The sequence below is a fragment of the Erithacus rubecula genome, assembly GCF_903797595.1.
Source record: "Erithacus rubecula genome assembly, chromosome: 3".
Classification (NCBI taxonomy): domain Eukaryota; kingdom Metazoa; phylum Chordata; class Aves; order Passeriformes; family Muscicapidae; genus Erithacus; species Erithacus rubecula.
The window spans coordinates 53,652,498-53,675,888 of NC_136689.1; the positions used below are offsets into that span (position 1 = coordinate 53,652,498).

General features: G+C 41.9%; 1 protein-coding gene across 2 annotated transcripts; it reads left to right on the forward strand.

Moving 5' to 3' along the window:
- The first annotated feature begins 2,179 nt into the window (after window positions 1-2,179).
- TARP (TCR gamma alternate reading frame protein) lies at window positions 2,180-23,156 on the forward strand. 2 transcript variants are annotated; one of them, XM_079301970.1, is made up of 6 exons: window positions 2,180-2,374; window positions 2,484-2,795; window positions 16,516-16,565; window positions 21,259-21,552; window positions 22,344-22,397; window positions 22,875-23,156. In XM_079301970.1, exons 2-6 carry the CDS (start codon window positions 2,686-2,688, stop codon window positions 23,006-23,008), a joined length of 642 nt encoding a protein of 213 aa, XP_079158096.1. In that variant the 5' UTR covers window positions 2,180-2,374; window positions 2,484-2,685; the 3' UTR covers window positions 23,009-23,156. The 2 variants fall into 2 exon arrangements, with proteins under 2 accessions (XP_079158096.1, XP_079158097.1); XM_079301971.1 differs by having other exon boundaries at window positions 2,484-2,780.
- The last annotated feature ends 235 nt before the right edge of the window (window positions 23,157-23,391 follow it).

Here is a 23,391-nt window from a genome sequence, read left to right on the forward strand (position 1 = left end):
TTCTGCAGTGGGCTGTGGGGCAACATCAGGTTCTGGGGCAGCATCTCTATTTCCTGGGGTAGGTATCAGGGTTGTTATTCAAGCCAATATTCCCTTGTTTCTGAATATTAAGTAGAACAGGCCTATCAGCAATGGTAGTCACTGTATGATATCATTGGCAATAAAAGCAGATCTGAAATCCTTGAAAACTGTGTGGTAGCCTCAAAAAACTGGGTGATCGGTTGGGAGAAGATTTCCCTTGCATTCACTGCCCCACAGTAAGCACCATTATTGAAATAACCTCAGGAACACACAGTTAGAGTGCAATAGCTCTGGCCGCTTTCCAGAAAAAATTTGCAGACCATGAATTCCTGATATAATTAACCCACCAAATGAAACAGATAATAGCTACAGTAAGTTTGGTGAATATGAGCCCATATTCAAATAAGGACTTGCAAATGGGACAGAGATATCTGTGATTACAAGGAGCCCAAGCCAGATCGAAATGGACAACATGTCGCCACTTAAAAGAGCTGTTACTTCTGTCTTAACTCTCAACTCAGTGCCCTCTGTCCCACGTTTGGGCGCCAAAATCTGTCCTGGTTTGAAAGGACAGGTGTCTGCCAGTAAGTGCAGAAGTTTCCCTTTGAAATAGAGACTTTAATTCTACTGCCCCCAAGTATTATAATTGTTTGAATCAAGGACTCTGAGGCAGAGATAAGAGGGTGGGAGTAACAGCTCTTTTACTAATATATCTAACCGTACAAGCAGAAACAACAGTAGTTGTCAAAATTACCAACAAATCAGAATAGATAACTGGGTTTCAGTCCCTTCTTTAAATGCAAGCACGCTATCTCTGTGCTTGGTCCCAGTCCTGCAGCTGGAACAAAAACCCAGAGCTGCCGAGGGCAGGCAGGAGCTCAGGCGGGAAGGAGGGACAGTAGCCATGCCATCTCAGGTGGGAACGGGCTGGAGCGGCGGCTCCTCACTCACCGTGTGTGTCCGGGTGATCAGCTGTGTCTGCAGAGGCAGGAGGCTGGAATGGGGCAGATGCAGGGCAGGTGATCACAGAGGGTCTGGCTCTCCTGTGTTCAACCACGGGGTGCCGGAGATGGAGCGTCCTCCTCCGAGCTCTCCGGAAAACGTGAGCAGCCGTCCCGTCACCCCCCCCCCCACCCCCCCCCACCCCCTCCATCCCGAAGCCGCTCCCACCTACCCCTTTATCTAGAGTCATCAAAAGATCCTGGGTGTAACCCGGGAAGCTCCATCAGCATAATAATGGGAAAAATCCTTCAAACTGATCCAGTAAGATAACAAAAACCCAACTCCGAACAGAGACCCGGCTTGAGCCAGGTCTAAGAGCAGCACAGAGCCCAGTTCATGTTATCCTCAATCAGCCTCATAAATTCACACGGACTTAGAGCAGCACTGCACAGCTAAGACCATTTGCCACATTGTTGCAGGCAGATCTAACAGATGGGAAGGAGGCTGACCATCCCTCCATCCTGCCAAGGTCCCTCTGAAGGGCTGCACAGCCCTCTGGGCGCTCAGCCACACCTCCCAGCTTCATGCTGTCAGTGAAGTGAGGATGCATCATCACAGATGAACAAGTTAAACCATGATGATAGGCTCAATATTGACCCTTGTGCACATAAAGAGCACTTATGAAAAACAAATCTTTATATGGATAGATGGTGATAGAAGAAGGGGAGAGGAGCTTTAAACTGTGGAAGAATTTTCAAGCAGATGTTAGAAAGGAATTCTGTACTCTGACAGCCATGAGGCATTGGAACGGACAACCCAGAGAAGATCTAGATGCTCCATCCCTTGATGTGTTCAAAGCCAGGTTGGATGGGGCCCGGAGCAGCCTAACCTACAGGGCAGCATCCCTGCCCATGGAGTGGAGGGGAGAGCTGGATGATCTTTAAGGACTCTCCCAAACCGATGCAGGTTATTATATGATGATTCTCTGAAGTTCTAAGGAAAGGCTGGTGGAACATTCTTCTGGGACACCTTTGAGGAGTCTGAGAAGAGGACAACATCCTTGTGAAACGCTGGGCTGAGCAAAATGAGTTTTTATCTGTGTTCTCAGAAGGCAAGATGGATATAAGTGTGTTAGGTAGATAGATGAAGAAGTTTTTTGAGATTGAGTGGTCCTTGTCCTTTCTATGCCTTGATTTATCTTGTCAGTAAATTTAACACCCTCTGTGGCAGCTCGTTGAATGCAAGAACGACCATTGGATGTGCTGGATGAGTAATTTCCTCCTCCCAGTCACTTGATGAAGTCCACCTGAAGAGCTTTGCTACCTCTCTGTCTAGCTTTCATTTTCAGGTCTCATCTGCATGAGCAGTATGTTGCTGTTTGCAGTCCTTCTTGCAACTTCATTTTGGTCCTGTAAGACCTTTTTACTCTCTTTTCTCCTTCCTGTCTGCAGGGAACTCCAGCCTGTTTCCCAACTCCAGCAGTTCCTCTGCTCACGCCATTTCTCTGCTCTCCCTCCCAGGTGTGGACATGCAGGCAGTGCCAGAGCAAAGACCAAGGCAGCAGACACAGAGGAGTGGCTCATCTGCCAGTATGTCCTGTAAGCTGCAGAGCAGAGAAACTGTGCACTGGTACAAGCAGCTCCCGGGAGAGCAGCTGGAGAGGATCCTGTACGAGGATGGAGGGAGGACCCTGTGTTCGATAGCACCAGTGACAGAAAGAGAATGGAAGTTCGGAGTGATTCTGATCAGGCCCTTTATCATCTCACCATAAATTCCTTAACCCCCAAGGATTCTGGCATCTATTTCTGTGCCTACTGGTATGTCACCACAACGTTAACTGCGCAAAGATAAGCCTTACAAAAAGACTCTTTGTGCTCTCAACCACAACTGTAAACTCTGCTAAAAATTCAAATACTTCTTTATTCCACCACATTCATGGTTTTCTGCAGCAGATGAAGAAAAACAATATCTGATGACAAGTGTTAAATATCTAATGTTTACAATCAGCATATTGGTACAATTTTCAGACCTGTTTTATCTGCAACATCCAGAAAGTGAATGCCTCCTGTCAGTTTAAGATAGGTAAATTAAACACTGCTCTTACAATAAAGGCTGGATTTTCCTGAAACACTCGCCTGACAGTGAACACAGTCTGTCTCTGTGTGTGATTACAGGTTTCTCTCGTCTGGGAGAATTCTAGTGAGCAGAGCACTATTTCTTCTTCCCTCAGTATTTTCCCTTGAAAAAAAAGACAGGAACAGGAAAAAAAGGGGAAAGACCAGATGATCTTGCATATCCTCCTTCATATTTCTCTTCCACTTTCCTTTGCATTTTAGTCACTAAAAAGTCCTACAACAGCCCAGAAAACCTAATTTAATTGTCACAATTCCTCATTTGATATGTCCAAGATATAAATTGAAATATTCAGCCATGAACTGTGCCTCAGTCAAGAAGAAACCCTCAGAGACTTTGGGTACACTGCATTGAGTACAGTACAAAAATCAGATTCTACAATCTAAGACAGGTTCCTGGAAAGCTGGCATTTCCCTGAAAGCAAGGTCAAAACACTGAGATACTTCTGTGGCTCACATTTTCTGAATTGGATTGCACACATTCAGTATCCTTTAAAAGTGAGCACAAACACTTCCACAATGATGGATTTATAAATATACAGGCTCTGAATGGGGTTTCTTTGCTAATGTTTTATGTGGTTTGAATATATAATATCTCGCAATGAAAATTTCTGTCCTTCTCAACTATTTGAAAAATAGCTTGTAGTACATGTGACCTCAGATGTAAACTTCAGTCAACCTGCCTTTGTCGTAGTTCTGTGGGATCTGAGAATTTCTCACAGGCAGCCTGGGAGGTTTCAGGAGTGAGTTGACAGCAACCCCTGACATGGGTGATTGGGCAGGCATCAAGGATCCTATTGTAGGTGGAAAGATCAGGGCAGCCTTGATTTGGAGCTAATGGCATTCAGACTGCTGAGAGAAGGCAGCAGGGCAAAAGGCAGGACCTTGGTCGTGGACTTCAGGAGAGCAGACTTTAGGGCTCTTCAGAGATGTGCTTGGAATCATCACACTGGATACAACCAAGAGCGAAGTGTCCAGGAATGCTGGCTGATATCCAATTATCTTCCCCAGGTTCAAGAAACGTCCTGCCTGACACCTGGAATACCAAGTAGAGGCAACAGGAGTCCCTCAAGAAGGGGGAGGAGCTTTAAACTGTGGAAGAGATTTCAAGCAGATGTTAGAAAGAAATTCTCTACTCTGAGAGCCATGAGGCACTGGAACAGACAACCCAGAGAAGATCGAGATGCTCCATCCCTTGATGTGTTCAAGACCAGGTTGGATGGGGCCCTGAGCAGCCTGACCTAGACAGCGGCATCCCAGCCCATGGGGTGGAGGGGAGAGCAGGATGATCTTTAAGGAACCTCCCAAACCAAAGCAGGTTATTATTCTATGATTCTCTGAAGTTCTAAGGAAAGGCTGGTGGAACGTTCTTCTGGGAAAACTTGGAGTTGTCTGAGAGGAGTACAACATCCTTGGGAATGGCCAGGCTGAGCAACTTCAGTTTTTATCTGTGTTCTCTGCAGCCAAGTCTGATATATGAGTGGTAGTTAGATAGATGAAGAAGTTTTTTCGCATTGAGCTGTTCTTGTCTTTTCTATGCTATTCTTGCCATGATTTAGCTTGTCAGTAAATTTAACACCCTCTGTGGCAGCTCGTTGAATGCAAGAACGACCATTGGATGTGCTGGATGAGTAATTTCCTCCTCCCAGTCACTTGATGAAGTCCACCTGAAGAGCTTTGCTACCTCTCTGTATAGCTTTCATTTTCAGGTCTAATCTGCATGAGCAGTATGTTGCTGTTTGCAGTCCTTCTTGCAACTTCATTTTGGTCCTGTAAGACCTTTTTACTCTCTTTTCTCCTTCCTGTCTGCAGGGAACTCCAGCCTGTTTCCCAACTCCAGGAGTTCCTCTGCTCACGCCATTTCTCTGCTCTCCCTCCCAGGTGCGGACATGCAGGCAGTGCCAGAGCAAAGACCAAGGCAGCAGACACAGAGGAGTGGCTCATCTGCCAGTATGTCCTGTAAGCTGCAGAGGAAAAGGATAGTGCACTGGTACAAGCAGCTCCCGGGAGAGCAGCTGGTGAGGATCCTGTACGAGGATGGAGGGAAGCCTGTGTTCGATAGCACCAGCGACAGAAAGAGAATGGAAGTTGGGAGTGATTCTGATCAGGCCCTTTATCATCTCACCATAAATTCCTTAACCCCCAAAGATTCTGGCATCTATTTCTGTGCCTACTGGTATGTCACCACAACGTTAACTGCGCAAAGATAAGCCATACAAAAAGACTCTTTGTGCTCTTAACCGCAAGCTGTGATCTCTGCTAAAAATTCAAATACTTCTTTATTCCACCACATTCATGGTTTTCTGCAGCAGATGAAGAAAAACAATATCTGATGACAAGTGTTAAATATCTAATGTTTACAATCAGCATATTGGTACAATTTTCAGATCTGTTTTATCTGCAACATCCAGAAAGTGAATGCCTCCTGTCAGTTTAAGATAGGTAAATTAAACACTGCTCTTACAATAAAGGCTGGATTTTCCTGAAAGCACTCACCTGACAGTGAACACAGTCTGTCTCTGTGTGTGATAACAGGTTTCTCTTGTCTGAGAGAATTCTAGTGAGCAGAGCACTATTTCTTCTTCCCTCAGTATTTTCTCTTGAAAAAAGGACAAGAATAAGAAAAAAAGGGGAAAGACCAGATGATCTTGCATATCCTCCTTCATATTTCTCTTCTGCTTTCCTTTGCATTTTAGTCACTAAAAAGTCCTACAACAGCCCAGAAAACCTAATTTGATTTTCACAATTCCTCATTTGATATGTCCAAGATATAAATTGAAATCTTCAGCCATGAGCTGTGCCTCAGTCAAGAAGAAACCCTCAGAGACTTTGGGTTCACTGCACTGAGTAAAGTACAGAAATCAGATTCTACAATCTAAGACGGGTTCCAGGAAAGCTGGCATTTCCCTGAAAGCAAGGTCAAAACACTGAGATACTTCTGTGGCTCACATTTTCTGAATTGGATTGCACACTATCAGTATCCTTTAAAAGTGAGCACAAATACCTCTACAATCATGGCTTTAGAAATTTGCAGGCTGTGAAGGTTTGGTGTTTATTTTGCTAAAGTTGCTATGTGATTTGAGTACAAAACATCTATCAATGGAACTTTCTGTCCTCCTCAATTATTTGAAAAATAGCTTGTAGTACATGTGACCTCAGATGTTAACTTCAGTCAATTTGCCTTTGTCATTGTTCTGTGTGATCTGAGAATTACTGTTTCATACATAGAAACAGCAGCAGGTTTTGGCAAGGGCATCTTGATTTCAGATCCTCAACATACAATAGCCAATGCAGTTTTCACTCTGATTAGCTAGTTGGCCATGCTGGAGACCACTGGGATAAGTGATCTCTTCCCTGAATCTGTCAAGGGCGGCCTGACAGAAAGTAAGCGGGCCTTGCCACATTTATTTATCTGGGAGAGGAGTATTCTTTCCATTGCCACCACACAGAGGCAGCTGTCTCTCCTTGCCTGACCCTCCTCAGAGCTCTGCATTCACATGCAGCTTTGCAGTTGTGGTTACCACCAGCGTGGTGTGTGTGGTCAGCTGCCATCAGGAGGGAGCACGAATCAGCTTGTCTTCTCTCCCATATGCCAACAGCATCAGACCCACTCCCCAAGATGCCTCTCTGCAGTGGCTGTTGACAGCAGCTGCTCTCTTCTATTTCCCATCCTTTTTTCCAAGAAGTGTTTGCATCTCAGCTGAGCTGTGAAACTGAAATCCTGCGGCTGTGCATTTCCTCCTGCACCCTAAACCAAAGCAAAGGCAAGTCCTGCAGATGAGCTTTTGCATCACTGCAGGTTGATGGTGCTCAGCTTTGGTGGAGGGCAGTACCAGCACAGGGGCACCTGGGCACTGCTGCCCCTTGCATCTAGGTGAGTGAGCTGAAGCAGCACAAGGCAGTCCTCACCTGCTCTGACACTGTCACCTGCCTGCACCCCCCAAGTGAGGCACACACTCACTGCCCACCAGGGTGACCTCCAGCCTAAAACCTTCCCTCCACCGTATGTATCTGGAAGTGCTCTTGCTTGCAACCTTTTCTCAGGTGCTTTGACTAGAGTTTTATAGGGCCACAGTCCTTGTATTTTATCAATATTTCCCATATTTACTTGAAAAGCAGGCAGGTCTACAGCCTTTTTACCAATGTTAATATTTGGCACACTGGAGAGGGTTTTCTGCAAAGACAGCCCATCTGCTTGCACACAGAACTGTCATCACTGAAGACCATTCAAGAGACACACCTCCTCCTTCAATTCAGCACAGGTCCCATTTGGAGTTCCTTACATCCTCCTCTGAATCTCATTGAAAGCAAAGTGTGACAAGCAAACATGTTGCTGCTGGTGGTGCTGGTGGCCACAGCCTCTTGGTCTTGTAAGTACTTCCTTATTTTCTACATTTCCTCCATGGCTTTGCTAACAGGCATCTTTCCAAACCCCTGAATTCCAGCTAGTGACATAATTTCTTCTTTTCTCTTTCCTAGATGGATTTGCACAGGAAATTCCCATGCAGAGTCCTATATCCATCACTAAGTTCCAAAAAAGTGCACGGATGACATGTGAAATTCAAACATTAGAGGCAGATTTTGAAGGCGTCATCATACACTGGTATAAGCAGAAGGAGGGTGAAGCTCCAGGGAGGCTTCTGTTTTTTTTCAGGACACAAAGTTACTGTTGAAAGAGGCTTTCAAGCAGACAGATACATGGTTGAAGGAAATTCTGTCCAGAAGAGATGTGTTCTTACAATAAAAGATGTAATTCCAGATGATGCTGCTACTTACTACTGTGCCTACTGGGACCCTCACTGTGATAGAAACCCAAAGATCATCAAGGCAAAAAAACAACCTGCAACATCTGAACCACAAGGTTGTAACTGTGGCACTCCACCATCCCTCCAAGATGCCTGTTGGATTCATTTAGTCCATGACTGTGGGTTCTATCCATCCTAGGTGTTTTCCAGGGCAGGAGGCTGGTGTGCTGTGGGGTGCTTGCAAGCTGCATCAGGAGATCATGCATGGTGTATCTGGAGGAGTTCATATCCATGGTCCATGGTGGTTATGGCACACAGTGGCAGTGTCATTCAACAGCCAATATTATGCAGTTCAACATTACAGACTGTTCTCACCCAAAAATCATATCCCCTTGAGGAACAAATTGTATTTCCCTGTCCCTCTGCATTATCCACCATGCACACCCAGGTTCTTGAGCAAAAACAATCCCACAGATGGCTTTGCCTTTGCCTTAGATGCAGGACTAACCCAAACTGTCTACTCTAACACATATTGCTCGCATGGACCATGGGTACTTTATCCCCTTCTCTCATATGTTTTTGAAGCTTTCTCTGGAGGCTTTGATGGGGCAGGGCCAACCCAATTAGTAGAGTCTCTAGTGTTAATTAACAAAGTGGCCCCTGGTAAACATAGATCCCAATGTTTGAAGGCCCCACCTCCTCTTTCTTTGAATGTGGCTATTAATAGTCCATTGTACCATTCAGTATTCCCAGAGGCTGGTGCATGAGAGACAATATGATAGACCCACTCCTTACCCTGTGCTCTCTGGCCCAGCTATCTATGAAGCCATTTTTGGAATGAGCCCTGTTGTCTGACTCATTTCTTTCTGGGATGCCATGTTACCATAGAACTTGCTTTTCAAAGCCCAAGATGGTGCTCCTGGCAGTGGTGTGAGGCACAGGTACATCTCCAGCCATCCAGTGGTTGCTTCCACCATTGTAAGAACTCAGCACTTGCCTTGGTGGGTTTGCAGGAGTGTGACACAATCAATCTGCCAGACCTCTCCATATTTATATTTGGACTGCTGTCCCCCACACTCCAGAGGTTTTACTCACTTTGCCTGCTTGATTGCAGCACATTTTTCCCAGTTGTGGATGATCTGGAAGATGATGTCCATGATTAGATAGACCCTTTGCTTGAGAACACATCTGTATGTTGCATCTCTTCCCTCCCTGATCACCTGAGGTGTCATGGGCCAGTAAGCCAGAAATAATTCATCCTTGCCTGTCAAGATCCATCTCAGACACTTTCATTTTGGCATTTTCCCCTGTTTGTTGTTGTGGCCAACTCTTGGGCACTTGTGCATCTACATGATGTACTTCTCCGACCAGCTTCTCTACCCAGTTCAGCAGCTCAGATGCATTCACCTCTGCACTGCCAATTGATCTTTTTGCATCTCTCCATCCACCCCCACAGAGCATTTGCTACAATCAATGAGTCAGTGTAGAGGTAGAGCACTGGCCATTTCTCTCATTCAGTGATATCTAAACTCAGCTAGACAGCTTTCAGCTCTGCAAACAGACTTGATCCACTTTTATCCGCAATATCTTCTGCAGCTCACCATGTAGGACTCCATACTGCAGCTTTCCATTTTCAGTGTATCCCTACAATACAGCAGGAGCCATCAATAAAGAGAAGGTATCACTTTTCATTTTCTGGTAGCTAATTATATAGTGGGGCCTCTTCTTCCTCCTCTGTTTAAACTTCCTTTGCTGTGCTGCCCCACACAATAATGTCATTAATGTGTTGCAGGTATTCTGCAGCCTTTCCAGTACAGTCTGGGTCAGTCCATGGCAACAGTGGGGCTGTTTACACCCCTGGAGCAATCCATGCCAGGTGTACTGAACACCCCTCCAGGTGAAAGCAAACAGTGGCCTTCACTCTGCTGCTGAAGGAATGGAAAAAAACACATTAGCAATGTCCATGGTGTCAGCACTTTGCTGCCTTGGACTCCAGTTCATGCTGAAGTTCCAGCATGTCCTTCACAGCAGCACTCAGGGATGGTGTGACATGGTCCAGACCATGATAGTCCACTGTCAGTCTCCCCTCTCCACTGGATTTACACACTGTCCATATTAAGGGGCTATTAAAGGGTGAGTGAGACTTACTGAGCACTCCCTGGCTCTCCACTTTGGGAATCACCTCATGGATGAGGGCCACAGAATCTGGTTGGTGCAGTGTTGTTGATGATGCACTGTTGTGGTGGTGACTGGTACCTGTTGTTCTCTGGCCTTCACCAATCCCACAGCAGAAGGGTCCTTTGAGAGACCAGGCAAGGTGTTCAGCTGTCTAATTTCCTCTGCCTACACAGCAGCTATCCCAAAAGCCCAACCATGTCCTTTTGAGACCTTGAAATACCCTCTCCTGAGCTAATCTATGCCAAGGACACACAGGGCCTATGGGCAGTCAGAATGGGGTGATTGTGCCATTCATTCCCAATCACCTCAGCTTCCAGTCCTCTCAGCTATTGGGGTCCCCTTGTCACCTCAGAAATAGAGATAGATTCTGCCCCTATAGATCTTGATGGCATCAGGGTAAACTGTGTGCCAGTGTCAAACAAAGCCTTACACTCCTGCTCCAGGCCATGGCATCCACACAGTGCAACAGATCTGATATTCCCTTTTCTTCACCTGGCTAGAGGCCCCTCTTGTTCTGGTCATAGTACTCATTTCTCAGTTCTTGTAAATATGAACTGGAGGTCCCCTCAAGAGAATCAGAAGTAACATCAGCCCCTCTATTTTGTCTGAGGACTTGCCCACTGTAAATTGGAGGGGCATTTATCCTTGAAGAATTTCCTACAGAGGTTGTCCTGGGTACAGAGCTAAAAAAAGAAAGGTGGAGTTTCTGGCATTGTTTATTCCATTCCATTCACATCATGGTGTGAGCTTGGTTGCAGCAGAAAATGCTGAGCCATCAGAAGCTGGAAGCAGTCAGTATCACCTTGGCCATGAAAAAGAATAAACTATTCCCTTGAACACGTGTCTATCAGAAACTCAAAAGGGATAAATGCTGCTGCTGCCACAGCTGCTGCTGTTCTGTTAATTCTGCAGCTGCAGAACCCCAATGCAAGCTGCAGTGCCCACCAGGACCACCACTGGGACAACATTACCCTGTGGAAAGGGAGACCCCTGCACTGGGACCACTGCTGCAACTGATGGAGCCAGCGTTTTTTGGCAGCATAGCTCCCATTCACACTGTCCATCTTCCCAGGTGCTGTGTGGCCCAGTGCACAGGAGGATGGGCCAGGTCTCACTTTCTTCTTTGTCTCAGGTGGTGCAGGGTTGGTGAATAACCTTCTGTGTGTAAATCGCCTTTGTTTTGTATACTTTAATATAGTTAGTGTTTATTATTCTTATTTCGTTCATGTTTTTTCTCAAGTAAATCAGAATCTCTGCTTTTAATCTCTCACTAAGGTTGAGGGGGAAAGAAAAGTTTAAATGGGGTTTAATTTTCCAGCTCTTTTTTTAAACCAGCACATTCATGCACTTGTGCTGCTAGGACAGAGATGTTTCCTGTGGTGCTCTTTGTGGTCATACAGGTAAAATCACCTCCAGGTTACCTCATGGTATGTACCCCTCTCTTGAGCAGTGGGGTGCATGTTCCCAGTAGAGGAGACTGCAATCCATACTGGCAGGACATCACACATCTCCTCTCTCACATGCTTGAATATTTTGAGTCTGTCCCAAGTCTTGGGCAGTGTTTCCACAGCCTAGGCACAGATTGGCAGGGAGGAAAAATGATGAAGATATTGTTGGAGTCAGGTAATCACCAGAAGCATTGTTGCTTCTTCTTTCACTGGCATCAATGAAAAAGATGCCAAAGGGTTGATGTACGATGATGGCAAGCTTCATACAAACTTCTGCCACATGCATTGTGTACACTGGACAAGGGACAGCTTGTTATTTGAATCCCCATAGATTACTTTGATCACAGCTATGTCCCTCAGGTACTGGATACCTTTTTCCATCGAATTCCACCTACTTGGGTACCCTGGTGGATCATCTTTGAGAGAATGATAGAATCCTTTCCCTTTTGCTCGTCAGGAGGCGTCTCCAGAGGCTGAAAGTTTCTGTTCTCCTCTCAATCCCCTTGCCAATGCCCAGATCCCAGAACAAGGATCTCAGCTGCTTGGCTTTACTCCCATCTACTTTCATGTTGTGGGTCACAGTTTCCCAGCATCAGAGCAGGCAGGTCACTAGAGACTCTCCTGACTGGCAGCTGAAATCTTTTCACATATCTCACAGCTTACCTGGGATTAGGTGTTTGTCTCTGGCCTTGTCTCTTCCTCTTGTGAGTGCCCCATTCTTCATCCCTCACTAAACAAAATTATTTTGTCTTGGATTTCTTCTTCTGTACTAGCACAGGTTGTTCTTGTCATTCAGCTGCAGTTTAAGTGGCCACAGTGCCTGTTGGTCTGTTTTCCTCCTCTTCCCCCTGAGGGTGCTGTCTGGAATTGAACTGTGTCCAATAAAAGGTAGGCAGGGTACCTGCAATAAGTTACACCTCTGCCAGGGTCCTGTACATGTTCAGAGGTGATCTTCCAAAACCTTGGAGCAGAATAATCCTTCAAAAGCTGGCCCATTTTCTCCCACCTTCCATGCCACTCATGACTATCCACCTTTAAGATAGATCTCTGAAGAACCTCCCTAGAAACCTCTGTCCTGATTTGGTGTGAGCCACACTGGGTGGACCTGGCAGATTTTGCAACAAGAAAATGCTTTCCTTGGTATCCAAGGGAAATTCAAAATTCTCCAAAGCTGTTGTAATAGGCCTGAAGCAGGAAAAGGGGGTGAAAATCTTGGCAAAATTTGCCTCTCCTGTTCCTCCCACAAACTGGCTATGATTATTAAATCACCCAAAGGTGGTGCCCAAGGTAACTGTAGGAGAGCATCCCAAATGTTCCTCATTGCTTTTGATGTTGTCATGTCATTAGCTAACATCCCCCAGGACACTAACAAAACAACCCTGATCCTTCTCCCTGCTCTGGAAAAGGGCACTGCAAGGAGCACATACAGGAATATATACAGGGTTAGGTACCACAACCATGTGAGCAGATCAAGCAAAATTGTAACCAGTGGCTCCATACTTAATATAATAAATGCCTGGATCAAATTTGTTCTCAGCTGACTCTGGACAGACATGTTGTTATCTCAACATTTCTTACTCCATTTGGACACCAGGTAAGGCTGCCATAGTTTAGGATTGTGCTCCCAGTGTAGTGCTCCCACTGAAACTCTTCAAACCATGTCATGCTTGCTTGCTCCCCCTACTCCCTTGTGAAGGGTTGGAGAAGAGAATTGAAGATACAGAAGGTGAAAATCATGGGTTGAGATAAGAACAACTTACTTGAAACAACAATGAGATAAAAAACAAACAATAACAATGTTAATAATGAAGTGTGCAACACAAAATACAATTCCCAGGTGATTGCTTGGAACTGGCATTAGCTGACTGCTCCCTCCAGCCTGGAAACAGCTTTGCCCAGCTGCTTGCTCTGCCACGGGTACTTGACCAGAAGGAACCCCTTCTCCTGCAGAAGGGACTCCCCCCACATCCAGCAACAAGGTGAGGTGATGCAGAGTAACTTGTGTGTCCTAGCCATTCACTGTATTGTCTACCACAAAAATTAACCCTGCCTGGCCAGAACAAGGTAGGTGGTATCCTTCACTGCAGGTCTAAGGGCATGGCAGAAAAACACCAGTCAGCATCATTCCGTCTACATCACTCCTGCCCTTGATTTGTGGTTGTGATTAGGATGTTTCTGTCCAGGAGACTTCAGAATAGAGCACTGAGTGTTTTTTACACCTACTTCAGGTGAAGGACCTTCACCCTCTAGTTCCTCCCTCTCACCACAAATAGTAATTTCTCAACATAATTTTGCAGTCAGTATGGTGCAAGAGATCCCAGAATTACTCTAACTCAGTTTATTTTAAATGCCAAACTAAGCACGCAGGCTGTTTGATTGACAGTAGTAGTGACTCCTCTGATGTTATCTTGGGCTGTTTTATAAAAAGCCTGCACAAGGAAAAGCCTCCTTCTCCCACCTGTTAGCATACAAAAAGCTGCCAGTGAGCTGCTATAGCAAAGCCTGGAGTGATTCCAGGAGATGGGCAGACAATAACCATCTCCTTGGGGCAGGAAAATGCAACGTGCAGCACACAGACACCTTCACAATGCCTTTGGTGCTGGCTCTCCCTCCTTTCCCTCTTCTGTGTTCAGACAATGAAAAATTAACTTCATGCTAATAGTACTTGATGTAATTGCAGGTGTAAAGAGCAGAATTTTCACCTGAAGATACGTGGGGTTTTTATATTTAGAACTTTGTGTTCTTATTTGCTATCTAAAATTGAAGAAAAACCATAATCTAATTCTAAGACATTAAGTGGCATTTATAGCACTTCAGGAAAGAGGTTTTCTCTGAAGGACATTGGCTATTGGCTGGACATCCAGATACACATCTGAAATTCCCAACGACCTCCCAGCAGTCAAGGAACAAGTCCTCATGCAGATTTCCACGGATGATTGGGAAAAAAATGGATTTTCTTCGTCAATGGTACATCAAGAGAGCCTGCTAGCTTATTGCAAAGTCAAAACATAGTGTGGAGCACCTGGATCAAATACTTTGGCACAGGAACAAAGCTAATTGTCTCTGGTAAGTACTGTTATCATTGAACTGTTTTTCACAGAATCATTCAAGTTCTCAGATAATCAAGAATGAAAGACCATGAGCAAAATTAATTTTTGCCTAATAAATCATATTTTGTTTGTGAACAAAATTGGTTCTCCAGTTTGGTGGGTAGATTTAAATATTGAGGTAGTTTCATCCTGTTCTAGGAAGCAAAAGTGAACTGCTTGAAAGTTAACTCCCAGAACAGCATGTGAAAAATTAAAAAGTTTTTTATTAACAGAAGTGGTCTGGTCTAAATTGATTGGGAAGAAAAATTCCCTAAGTGTAATAAATTTCTAGTATCTGGCCCTACTGAAAGCAACTGGTTTACTTTTGCATTTGTATTATTTTTAATTGTGGTGAAGCTATTCAATCAAAAGGATGAATGCTGTTTTCAATATAAAGCATATTGCAAAGCCTACAGTATGTTACTCAGAAACTACATGACATTATCAAGATGGCTATAATTAAATCAAGTTGCAAATGCTGAGGAGAGTTACAGAGAAATTTAAAATATTTTTCATTCATGTATCTGGCCAAAAAATTTCTGAATTTTTATACACTACAAAAATTCAAGTATTTCTAGAAATGGCACTCTAGTCAATGTTGAAAATTCAGCTATAGCACTCAGTCAGATTTATTACCAGCCTCTAAATCAGAGAGATTTTTCTGTGGCCCATGCAAGGAAAGTGCAGTGCAGGAGATATTGATAAGCATTGTAAGACTGTGGGATCCTGACGTCAAAATATTTGGAAGTGGAACTGAACTTATAGTTTCAAGTAAGTACAAAATGTAAAACCTAACTACTTCTGAAATGCTTTTCAGTACAGCTAGATATTGCTGCATGAAATGCTTTGCTGTTTTAATTTTCTCAAGTTCCAACTGTTCTGAATACTTTCCAGGATTTCCCCCTTAAACAGCATTTCCATTTCCATTTGCAAAACACAATGTAATTTTTCTGTATTTGTACATTAATTGTGGGAAACACAACAGCTATTGCAGCAGAGATATGTAACTTTTCCCATTATGATTTTCTATGTAAAAATGAATTTAAATATGGCAAAGACAACATTTGGAGAACAGAAAAATGTTTTTTATCTCTAAATATACACATTTGACCTTTGTGATATTCCTAATTCATTCTGAAAATAATATGTCCAATCTCTCTGCTACACATATCCTTTGAAAAGCAAAACATTTCTCTTTTGGACTGTCTCTGACTCTGAATGAAAATGAGAGAGTTATCTGAGATATGCCCAGAACAGTCAGTTGCACCTTTTAACACAGGCAGAGGTTAAAGGCTGCTCTCTCTTCTGAGCTTTCACAGAAAGTGCTCATTATCAGTTATTACTACTATTCAAAATATTTTGCTTCAAATAAACCCTAAGTGCTGTGATGCTTGCCTGCAATTTGGCTCAGCTGAGCATCTGACATGAAAACAGTTTGCCTAATTTTGACCAGCTGAAAACGGTGCATCTTGTTAGTGGGAATTTTGATTCCAATCGATGCAGTTTTGCTTCATGTGACTGGTAACAAAAATATTGGTCAATAGTCTCATGCTCCTCAGATCTCTGCATAATGTTCACCAGTTCTAGGTCTGATCTTATGGAGGTGTATAAGGAGCAAATTACTTTGCCAATGTCTAATCAAATAAATCTTTCGGTGATGCTGCCTGTTTCCAAAAAGCAGAGATGGAGCCGAGGTTCTCCATCTCCACCTAAACTTTCAGAAAACTCAGATTAGTTGGGATTAATCCTGTTCACGGAACAATTTACACATCCTCTAAAGATTCCACTTTTTTTCCATTTTTTTAAACTTTAGTTTATTTTAGGTGACTGCTTCTTTTTTACTTTCTTAGGGTCTAAAAATTGATTGCACAGTAAATCCGATTTTTTTTAAAGAGTACTATTTACCCATGCAAACACAACTGAGCCTCAGTGATATTGTAAAGGCTGTATTCACTGTGAGTGGTTATTACAACAAGGTCTTTGGCTCAGGTACAAAGCTCATTGTCTCAGGTAAGTTGTGTGTTTTATGTATATTTTTCATGCAATAAGCTGTAGGAGCTTGGAGGGGTCATATAGAGGAGTATTATACTATCTCAGAGGTCACTCAGCCCACTTAGAGCCTGTCAGCACCACTCCTTGTGCAGGATTTTCGTCCCCAGCTCGCCATTCCTACATTCATCCTTGTGGTGTTTGTAATGCAGTGGTTTAGGATCACAAACATGCCTAAAAAGAAGGTGTTTCAAGCCACTTTTGATCATAGCTCTCCTAGAAATCTGGTGGAAAATGCTCTGTATTAGTTGTCAGAGACCTCATTCTTTCCTCCAGCTGTAGTGAAGAAATCAGCAGGGAATCAAGCAGCTGAGAATTAAGCACAAAAAAAGGAATTCTCTTTCTAATACAGACACAAAGAACCGTATGCAATGAACACTGCAAAAAAGTCTTTTTGAGTGAGACTAGAAAAAGTGAAATAATTTGTTCATAATTATTTTGTCACATACACAACACTTCAACATCAGAAATAAACTAGTACCTTCAAATGTTCTTCTCATTACTTAATGACTGCTTAAAAATTAATTATTCAGTATTAATTATGGTGAATTACTGTTTAATAATTGCTTAATGAAGAAGTGATCTTTTTTTTGCTTTCTTGCAGAAACATTTATTTTAATAGAAAGTGTCAGACAAAAATATTTTTTCCCACTTCCCACATGTGCTTTAAATGCCATAATCCTGAAGTGAGCAGCTATAAAAATACAAGGCAGAGGAAGTACTGCTACCAAGTGTTTTAAACCTGGTTAATACATAAACCTGTATTAACATATCAAGAGAAGATTAGTTTAATGATTTATGCCAGAAGGACTAAGCAAATCATATCTTTAATTCAATGGAAATATCTGTGGTGTGACAAGTATGTTGTTATTAGTGAAAACCCTTACCCACCTAATCAGGTAGGTAATGCTACCATGTTTTTTCCTATATACAGTTTAAAATAAATTATTTTCAAGTATCACTCTAATTCTGTAGGATTTTGTGCTTATGAGGACAAGGCTTTTGACTCATTATTAGTGGGCTGTAGTTACTTTACATTTAAGAACTTAAAATCATTAAGAAATGGAGAAAGCCACGACTTAGGATAAAGGTCTTTGTGAACAGCAGCATTAATTGAGATTGAATCCAAATATTCTACTTTCATCAAGCCTAATCAAGAGAACCTTATTTTTCATATTATAGTTGTTAACTCTGGTGCTTTTCTGGACAAAATAGTAGAATAGTAGAATGGCTTGGGTTGAAAGAGACATTAAGTCTCTCTAAGTTTCTAGCTTAAACCTCAGTGTTGTGGCCAGGAACACTTTCCACATGAGGAAATGAGGCTGCTCAGAGCTCCATCCGACCTGGCTTTAAACACTTCCAGGGATGGAGCATCCACGATTTTCTGGGCTCTCTGTTACAGTGCCTCACCACTCTCAGAGCACAGAATTTCTTACTAAGATCTAATCTAACCCTGCTCTCTTTCAGTTTGAAGCCATTCCCCCTTGTCCTGTTACTACATGTTCTTGTAACGAAGTCCCTCTCCATCTTTCTTGTAGGCTCCTTTTAGGTACTGGAGGGCAGAAATTAGGTGATCCCAAAGCTTTATCTTCTCCAGGCTGGACAATACCAGTTCTCTCAGCCTTTCCTCATGGGAGAGGTCTGATCAATGTGCTGGTCTCCTCTGGATTTGCTCCAACAGCTCCAGGTTCCTTTCTGTGCTGAGGTCCCCCAGGCTGGACCCAGTGCTCTGGGTGGGGTCTCACCAGAGAGGAGCAGAGGGACAGAATCTCCTCCCTCACCCTGCTTTGGAGGCAGCCCAGGACACGTTTGTCTCTCTGGGCTGTGAGTGCCCATGGCTGGGTCATGTCCAGCCTCTCATCCACCTGCACCCCCAATCCTTCTCCCAAGGCTGCTCTCCATCTGCTCATTCCCAGCCTGTGTTGGTGCTGGGGGTTGCCCCAGCCCAGGGGAAGCACCTGGCACTTGGTCTCCCATGGCCCACTTCCTGAGCTTGTCCAGGTCCCTTTGTGCGTCACCCCATTCTTCAGATGGCAGTTTCTGTAAAGGAATGTACCAGAGTGGTAGGGTATTATTTATTTGGTTCTGGCTCAAAACTCATTGTCTCAGGTAAGTTTTTTCACAGTCTTATGGTTGTAAAAAAATTTTAATGGGAAGGCTTTGGAAAGAAGGCTGTCAGCTATTTAAGGTATCTGGAAAGGCTCATTGTAGGTCAGGACTATGCTATATTGTTACCAGAGATAATCCCTGAAATTGCCAAGCAGGACAGGAATGCTGTTTATGAGCTGAGTGTGCTGAGATCCCTCAGGTCCCACTGGTTTGAAGTGTAACAGAGGAGCTTTGAGTGTCATTATTGCTCCATTCTGTGGGGTAACCCAAGTAGTGAGAATTAAAATTTCAGTTTAAGAACGCCTTAAGTCTTTAAGTGACCTTATTTATGCATCTCATTTATAGATACTTACAAAGAAATTGTAGAGGAGTTTCATAAATAAAACTTTTGCCAGCTAATCTGTATAAACATATATTTTGAATTGAATTGTTTGATAGCTCATTGGTTAAGAACCTTACTCCAGGATTTTGTTTGAAAAATGTTTCATAGCCTCATTGCATTGTTACATGAGACAAAAGACAAATGTTACCTTAAGAAATATCTACTCATACCTATTTTTATGTGAAAAATTTAGACGTATATACCTCATAAAACATGCCTTAGAAAACTCTTTAACAAGGTAAACCACAACATTTTTTTAATATTTAGCTGAATCAAAACTGGCAGAGGAGTGCAAGTTCATTACTTTAAAATTCTTCAGAAAGAATCAGATAATTTGCCCAGAAAACCAGGATAAACTGTCTTGCTGACTTCAAAGACTTTGCAGACCAGCCTGAAAATACATCAAAACCTACAGCCAATTGTACAGTTTTCATCCTCATTTTTAGGAACATACATACAAAGAAAGATAGATAGATAGATAGATAGATAGATAGATAGATAGATAGATAGATAGATAGATAGATAGATAGATGCAGAATTTAATTCTTTCAATTCCCCACTCTCATCCATTTACCCATGTATATGAGACTCTGCAATGCATGCACAATGCTGCAATTATTCAAGAAATGTTTCTCCTCAGTACTGTGGTGTGATTTAGGTGTTTCATGTAAGCTACATGCCTAAGGTGTTTTTGCAGTAAATGGAATGACATTGGCAATTCCAGAGGTGGAAATTATTCCACCATAACAAGGGTCTCTAAAATGAGCAGGATGAACTACCAGTTGGAAAAATCTTTCTCCCCTCTCCATTTAGACTTGATATCCTAAGAGAATGCCAAACTAAGCAATTATATGTACTGAAATTAGTTAGAACAACTTAATAAAGTTTGAAAATCTGAAAAAAAACCCTCTAAAATAGTAATGAACCTTTGCAGAGTGCAGTGTCACTGGGACAAGGGCTACTTCGTGGTCTTGTGAATACATACAAGTCTGGAACAAATAGATAATTTTAGAAATTTCTTTAATCATCCATCCTTGGGAGGACTGATGAATGAAGAAGATAAAATTAACTCTTAAATTAATGTTAGAGAATGATAAAGTTGTCAGCAAGTATACTTCTGGTACAAAAGAACTCATTCCACATTGTCACTTTAATGACATCTCTAAAATGGAGGAAATTTCTTAATATGAAGAAGGTTGACATCCTTAAAAGAAAGTCCAGAGAGGCAAATGAAATGGACATTATGTCAAATAAGCTTGTGGAAACAGCTCACTTTAAATTTAAAATATATTCATGTATATTCATACTGAGCATGTTTCCCAAAGCACACCTATGCAGATGAATCTGGCTAGATATGCTGTTTAGATGTGAAAATGTTATACATCTATACTCTTCTGCTCTAGTTTAGTTTTGGTTTTTATTTTCAGATATATTAATTCAATCATTTAAGCAGATCTAGTATGGCAGAATGTCATTGCCAGCCTTTGGTGTCTAGGGCATTTTGTGATTTCTGATAAAAATCTTCACCTGGCAAATACATGGAATGCCTTAAAAACAGAGCAATAATTGCTGTTTTCCCTTCCCTTGCCCCTAAAAAAAGTCAAAGAATTAGCACTGGATTTTTAAAAATTAATATATATAGGAGATGTTCATTATATGCCAGTGGGCACTTGAGTGGGGACATAAGACTGCTAAAATTTTAAATTTAGGTGGCCTGTGTTTAATATTCTGTGGACAAAACTTTGATGTATTTGTTTTTCCATAAATACTGCAAAGCAATATTAAAATTCTCCTATTGAATAAATGAAGCTTGTTCAGGAAACATTACAATTATTTAATAATTGTCAGAGACTTGAATGGGTAAATACACTTTCTGACTGCTTTGAACGTTGTGGGATACAGGCACTTGTGTATCTACTTGAAGATTTTAACTCATTTTCAAGTGAAATTAACAGCTCTTGATATATTCAACAGTATTTTGGTTTCTTAATGTTTCTCAAAAGAGCATTTACATCTGTTAAAAGTAAATTAATATTTGTTAATAAGGCATTTACTTTGTTGCTCTTTGAAATTTGTACTTTTGGCTGTGTATTTATTTGCTGTACACTACTCATCTTCCAACTCCCTGTTTCATTAATTTTCTTCCTCCAATAACCCATCCAGAAAAAGCAAGTTCTCCACCAGCAAACTCTGAAATCCTGCAGAGCAAAAAAGAAAATCAGACAACCTATGTTTGCCTCATTGAGAAATTCTACCCAGAAGTTATTAAGGTGACATGGGCTGATGATGAGAAGGATGTAACAGACAACGTAGTGAAAGGTGATGCTTGGAAGTCCCCAAAAGATGATGATGACTACTCAATTGCCAGCTGGTTAACTGTGCCAGCAAAGAATAAAGACAAGAAATACTACTGCAAATATGAGCATGAAGAGAAACAGGCTTCACTGTCAACACAAGGTATGTTCCACCTGTTAAAAATGCATTTTGATCTACTATTATAAACATCATCTTTCTTTACACTAAAATTAGAGTAACAATGCTTTCTATTACTGATGAAGACATCTGTGCTCCTAGGCACAACAGCTAAAGGACATAACTGGAGAAACTACCAAAAGCTTTCCCAGGAAAAGTAATTCAGCCTGTGTTATGGTCCCCAAGTGAGCATCCCATCATAGCAGAAAAATGATAGTTATTTTAAATTAATGAACCTCATCAGGTGTAAACTATCACAGCTCTGACAGATCTCCACTGAAACATGTCTGTGACTTTCCATCTCACAGAAATTTCTGGAAATGATATTACCTCTCATAGCTCAGAGGTTTAAGTCCCTCTGACACCCCCTGATATTAGTCACAGCTATAAAAAACTAAGGAGTTAAAAATGAGGTTACCGAGAATGTAGAACAAGTTTAAAAATATTACTTACCCAATCCAGAAATAGTAAGTTAATAGCCATGTATAAAAATAAGATTTTGTTTTAATTGTGGAAAGATTGATTAAGCAAAGCCAAATCTGAAAGACAATGCAATTTTAAAGAAAAAGTAGCTTATACTCAATGCAAATTGTTTAAATCATCTTTAAGAAAAGTGGTCTAAATTGGTTTAAATTAATCTTCTTTCCATACCTATCTCTGCATAAAAACTACCCATTTTCCTAACCTTGTTCCTCTTTTTCCCCCTAATTCTCAATTAATGTTTGTGAAAATTAAAGAAAAGCCTAACTGGGGCATTTAAACTCTCTTTCCCGTAGATTCTGTGAAGACTGCTTCTCAGGAAGAGGGCTGTGGAAAAGTTTTTAATAGAGGTAATTTAACGTGTTAAAATGTGGGAAAGTGATGTATGTCATGCAAGACTTAAATATTGCTACATATTATCTGAACATCCCAAAAATTATATTTCTTAGTAGTATACAGGAAATCTTTCAAGTCTGGGGCCAGCTATTCAAAAACCTTTCAGAGCTAGTCTGAACTAATTTAAGGATTTAAATGAACATTGCAATAAGTGCTGGAATCTCTAAAGTTATGCTCCTGTCTGTGCAAGGAATAACAACCCAGTGACATTGAGAGTCACTTTAGTGCTAAAAACCTCTAGGTCTAGAGCTCATTAGCAGTGCAAACCCATTCAAAGAACAGAACAGGTTTTGTACCTGTTTATGCTGTGCACTGGTGTCAGTGTGATTGCAGCAGTGAACTGACTGCATTGTTCCATTTCTATCCGTTTTTTTGGGATGCTATACAACGTTGACATTAAACAAGACTTTTTTGTCTTATATTTGTTACAGATCAGTTAAGGCACAGGACAGCATATTTAGTATACATCATCCTTCTCCTGAAGAGCTCCATGTACTATCTTATCCTACTCTTCTTCATCTACAAAATGTGGGCTTCAACCAAGCACCAAGGAAAGAAAGCATGAATGCTGTTGTAAGAAAGGGCTGCAAATTGATCCTCAGTTTACTTTGCTGTGTGCTTATCCATATAGACTCTCCTGCTCTCAGTGTTGGATGTAACAGAAAAAAAAAAAAATCCAAAATTATTTTCTGGTATTAGTGTATAAAGGCTCATTTTGCTTTAATGCTAGTGTTTTTATATCAGCCTGGTTTTCCCAAATTTTTCCTGAATAAAGATAAGCAATGAAATAACGCATTTTAATCCAAGTCTGTATTGCAAAATGATGTCAAAAGTAGCTATGCATCCAGAAGCTTATGGGTATAACAGGGCTTTTGACATATAAAGAACAGTTGTGTTTTGTCATGGAATTTAAGGCTTAATTAGGAGCATTCCTGTGCAGTAAATTCA

What these genes read in the sequence shown, in the direction of transcription:
- TARP (XM_079301970.1), top strand. Translation starts at nt 2,686, where the DNA reads ATGGAAGTTCGGAGTGATTCTGATCAGGCCCTTTATCATCTCACCATA. An exon ending in GGCTTCACTGTCAACACAAG is followed by an intron (nt 21,553 to 22,343) that starts GTATGTTCCACC and finishes TCTTTCCCGTAG; the next exon opens with ATTCTGTGAAGACTGCTTCT. An exon ending in TGGAAAAGTTTTTAATAGAG is followed by an intron (nt 22,398 to 22,874) that starts GTAATTTAACGT and finishes TATTTGTTACAG; the next exon opens with ATCAGTTAAGGCACAGGACA.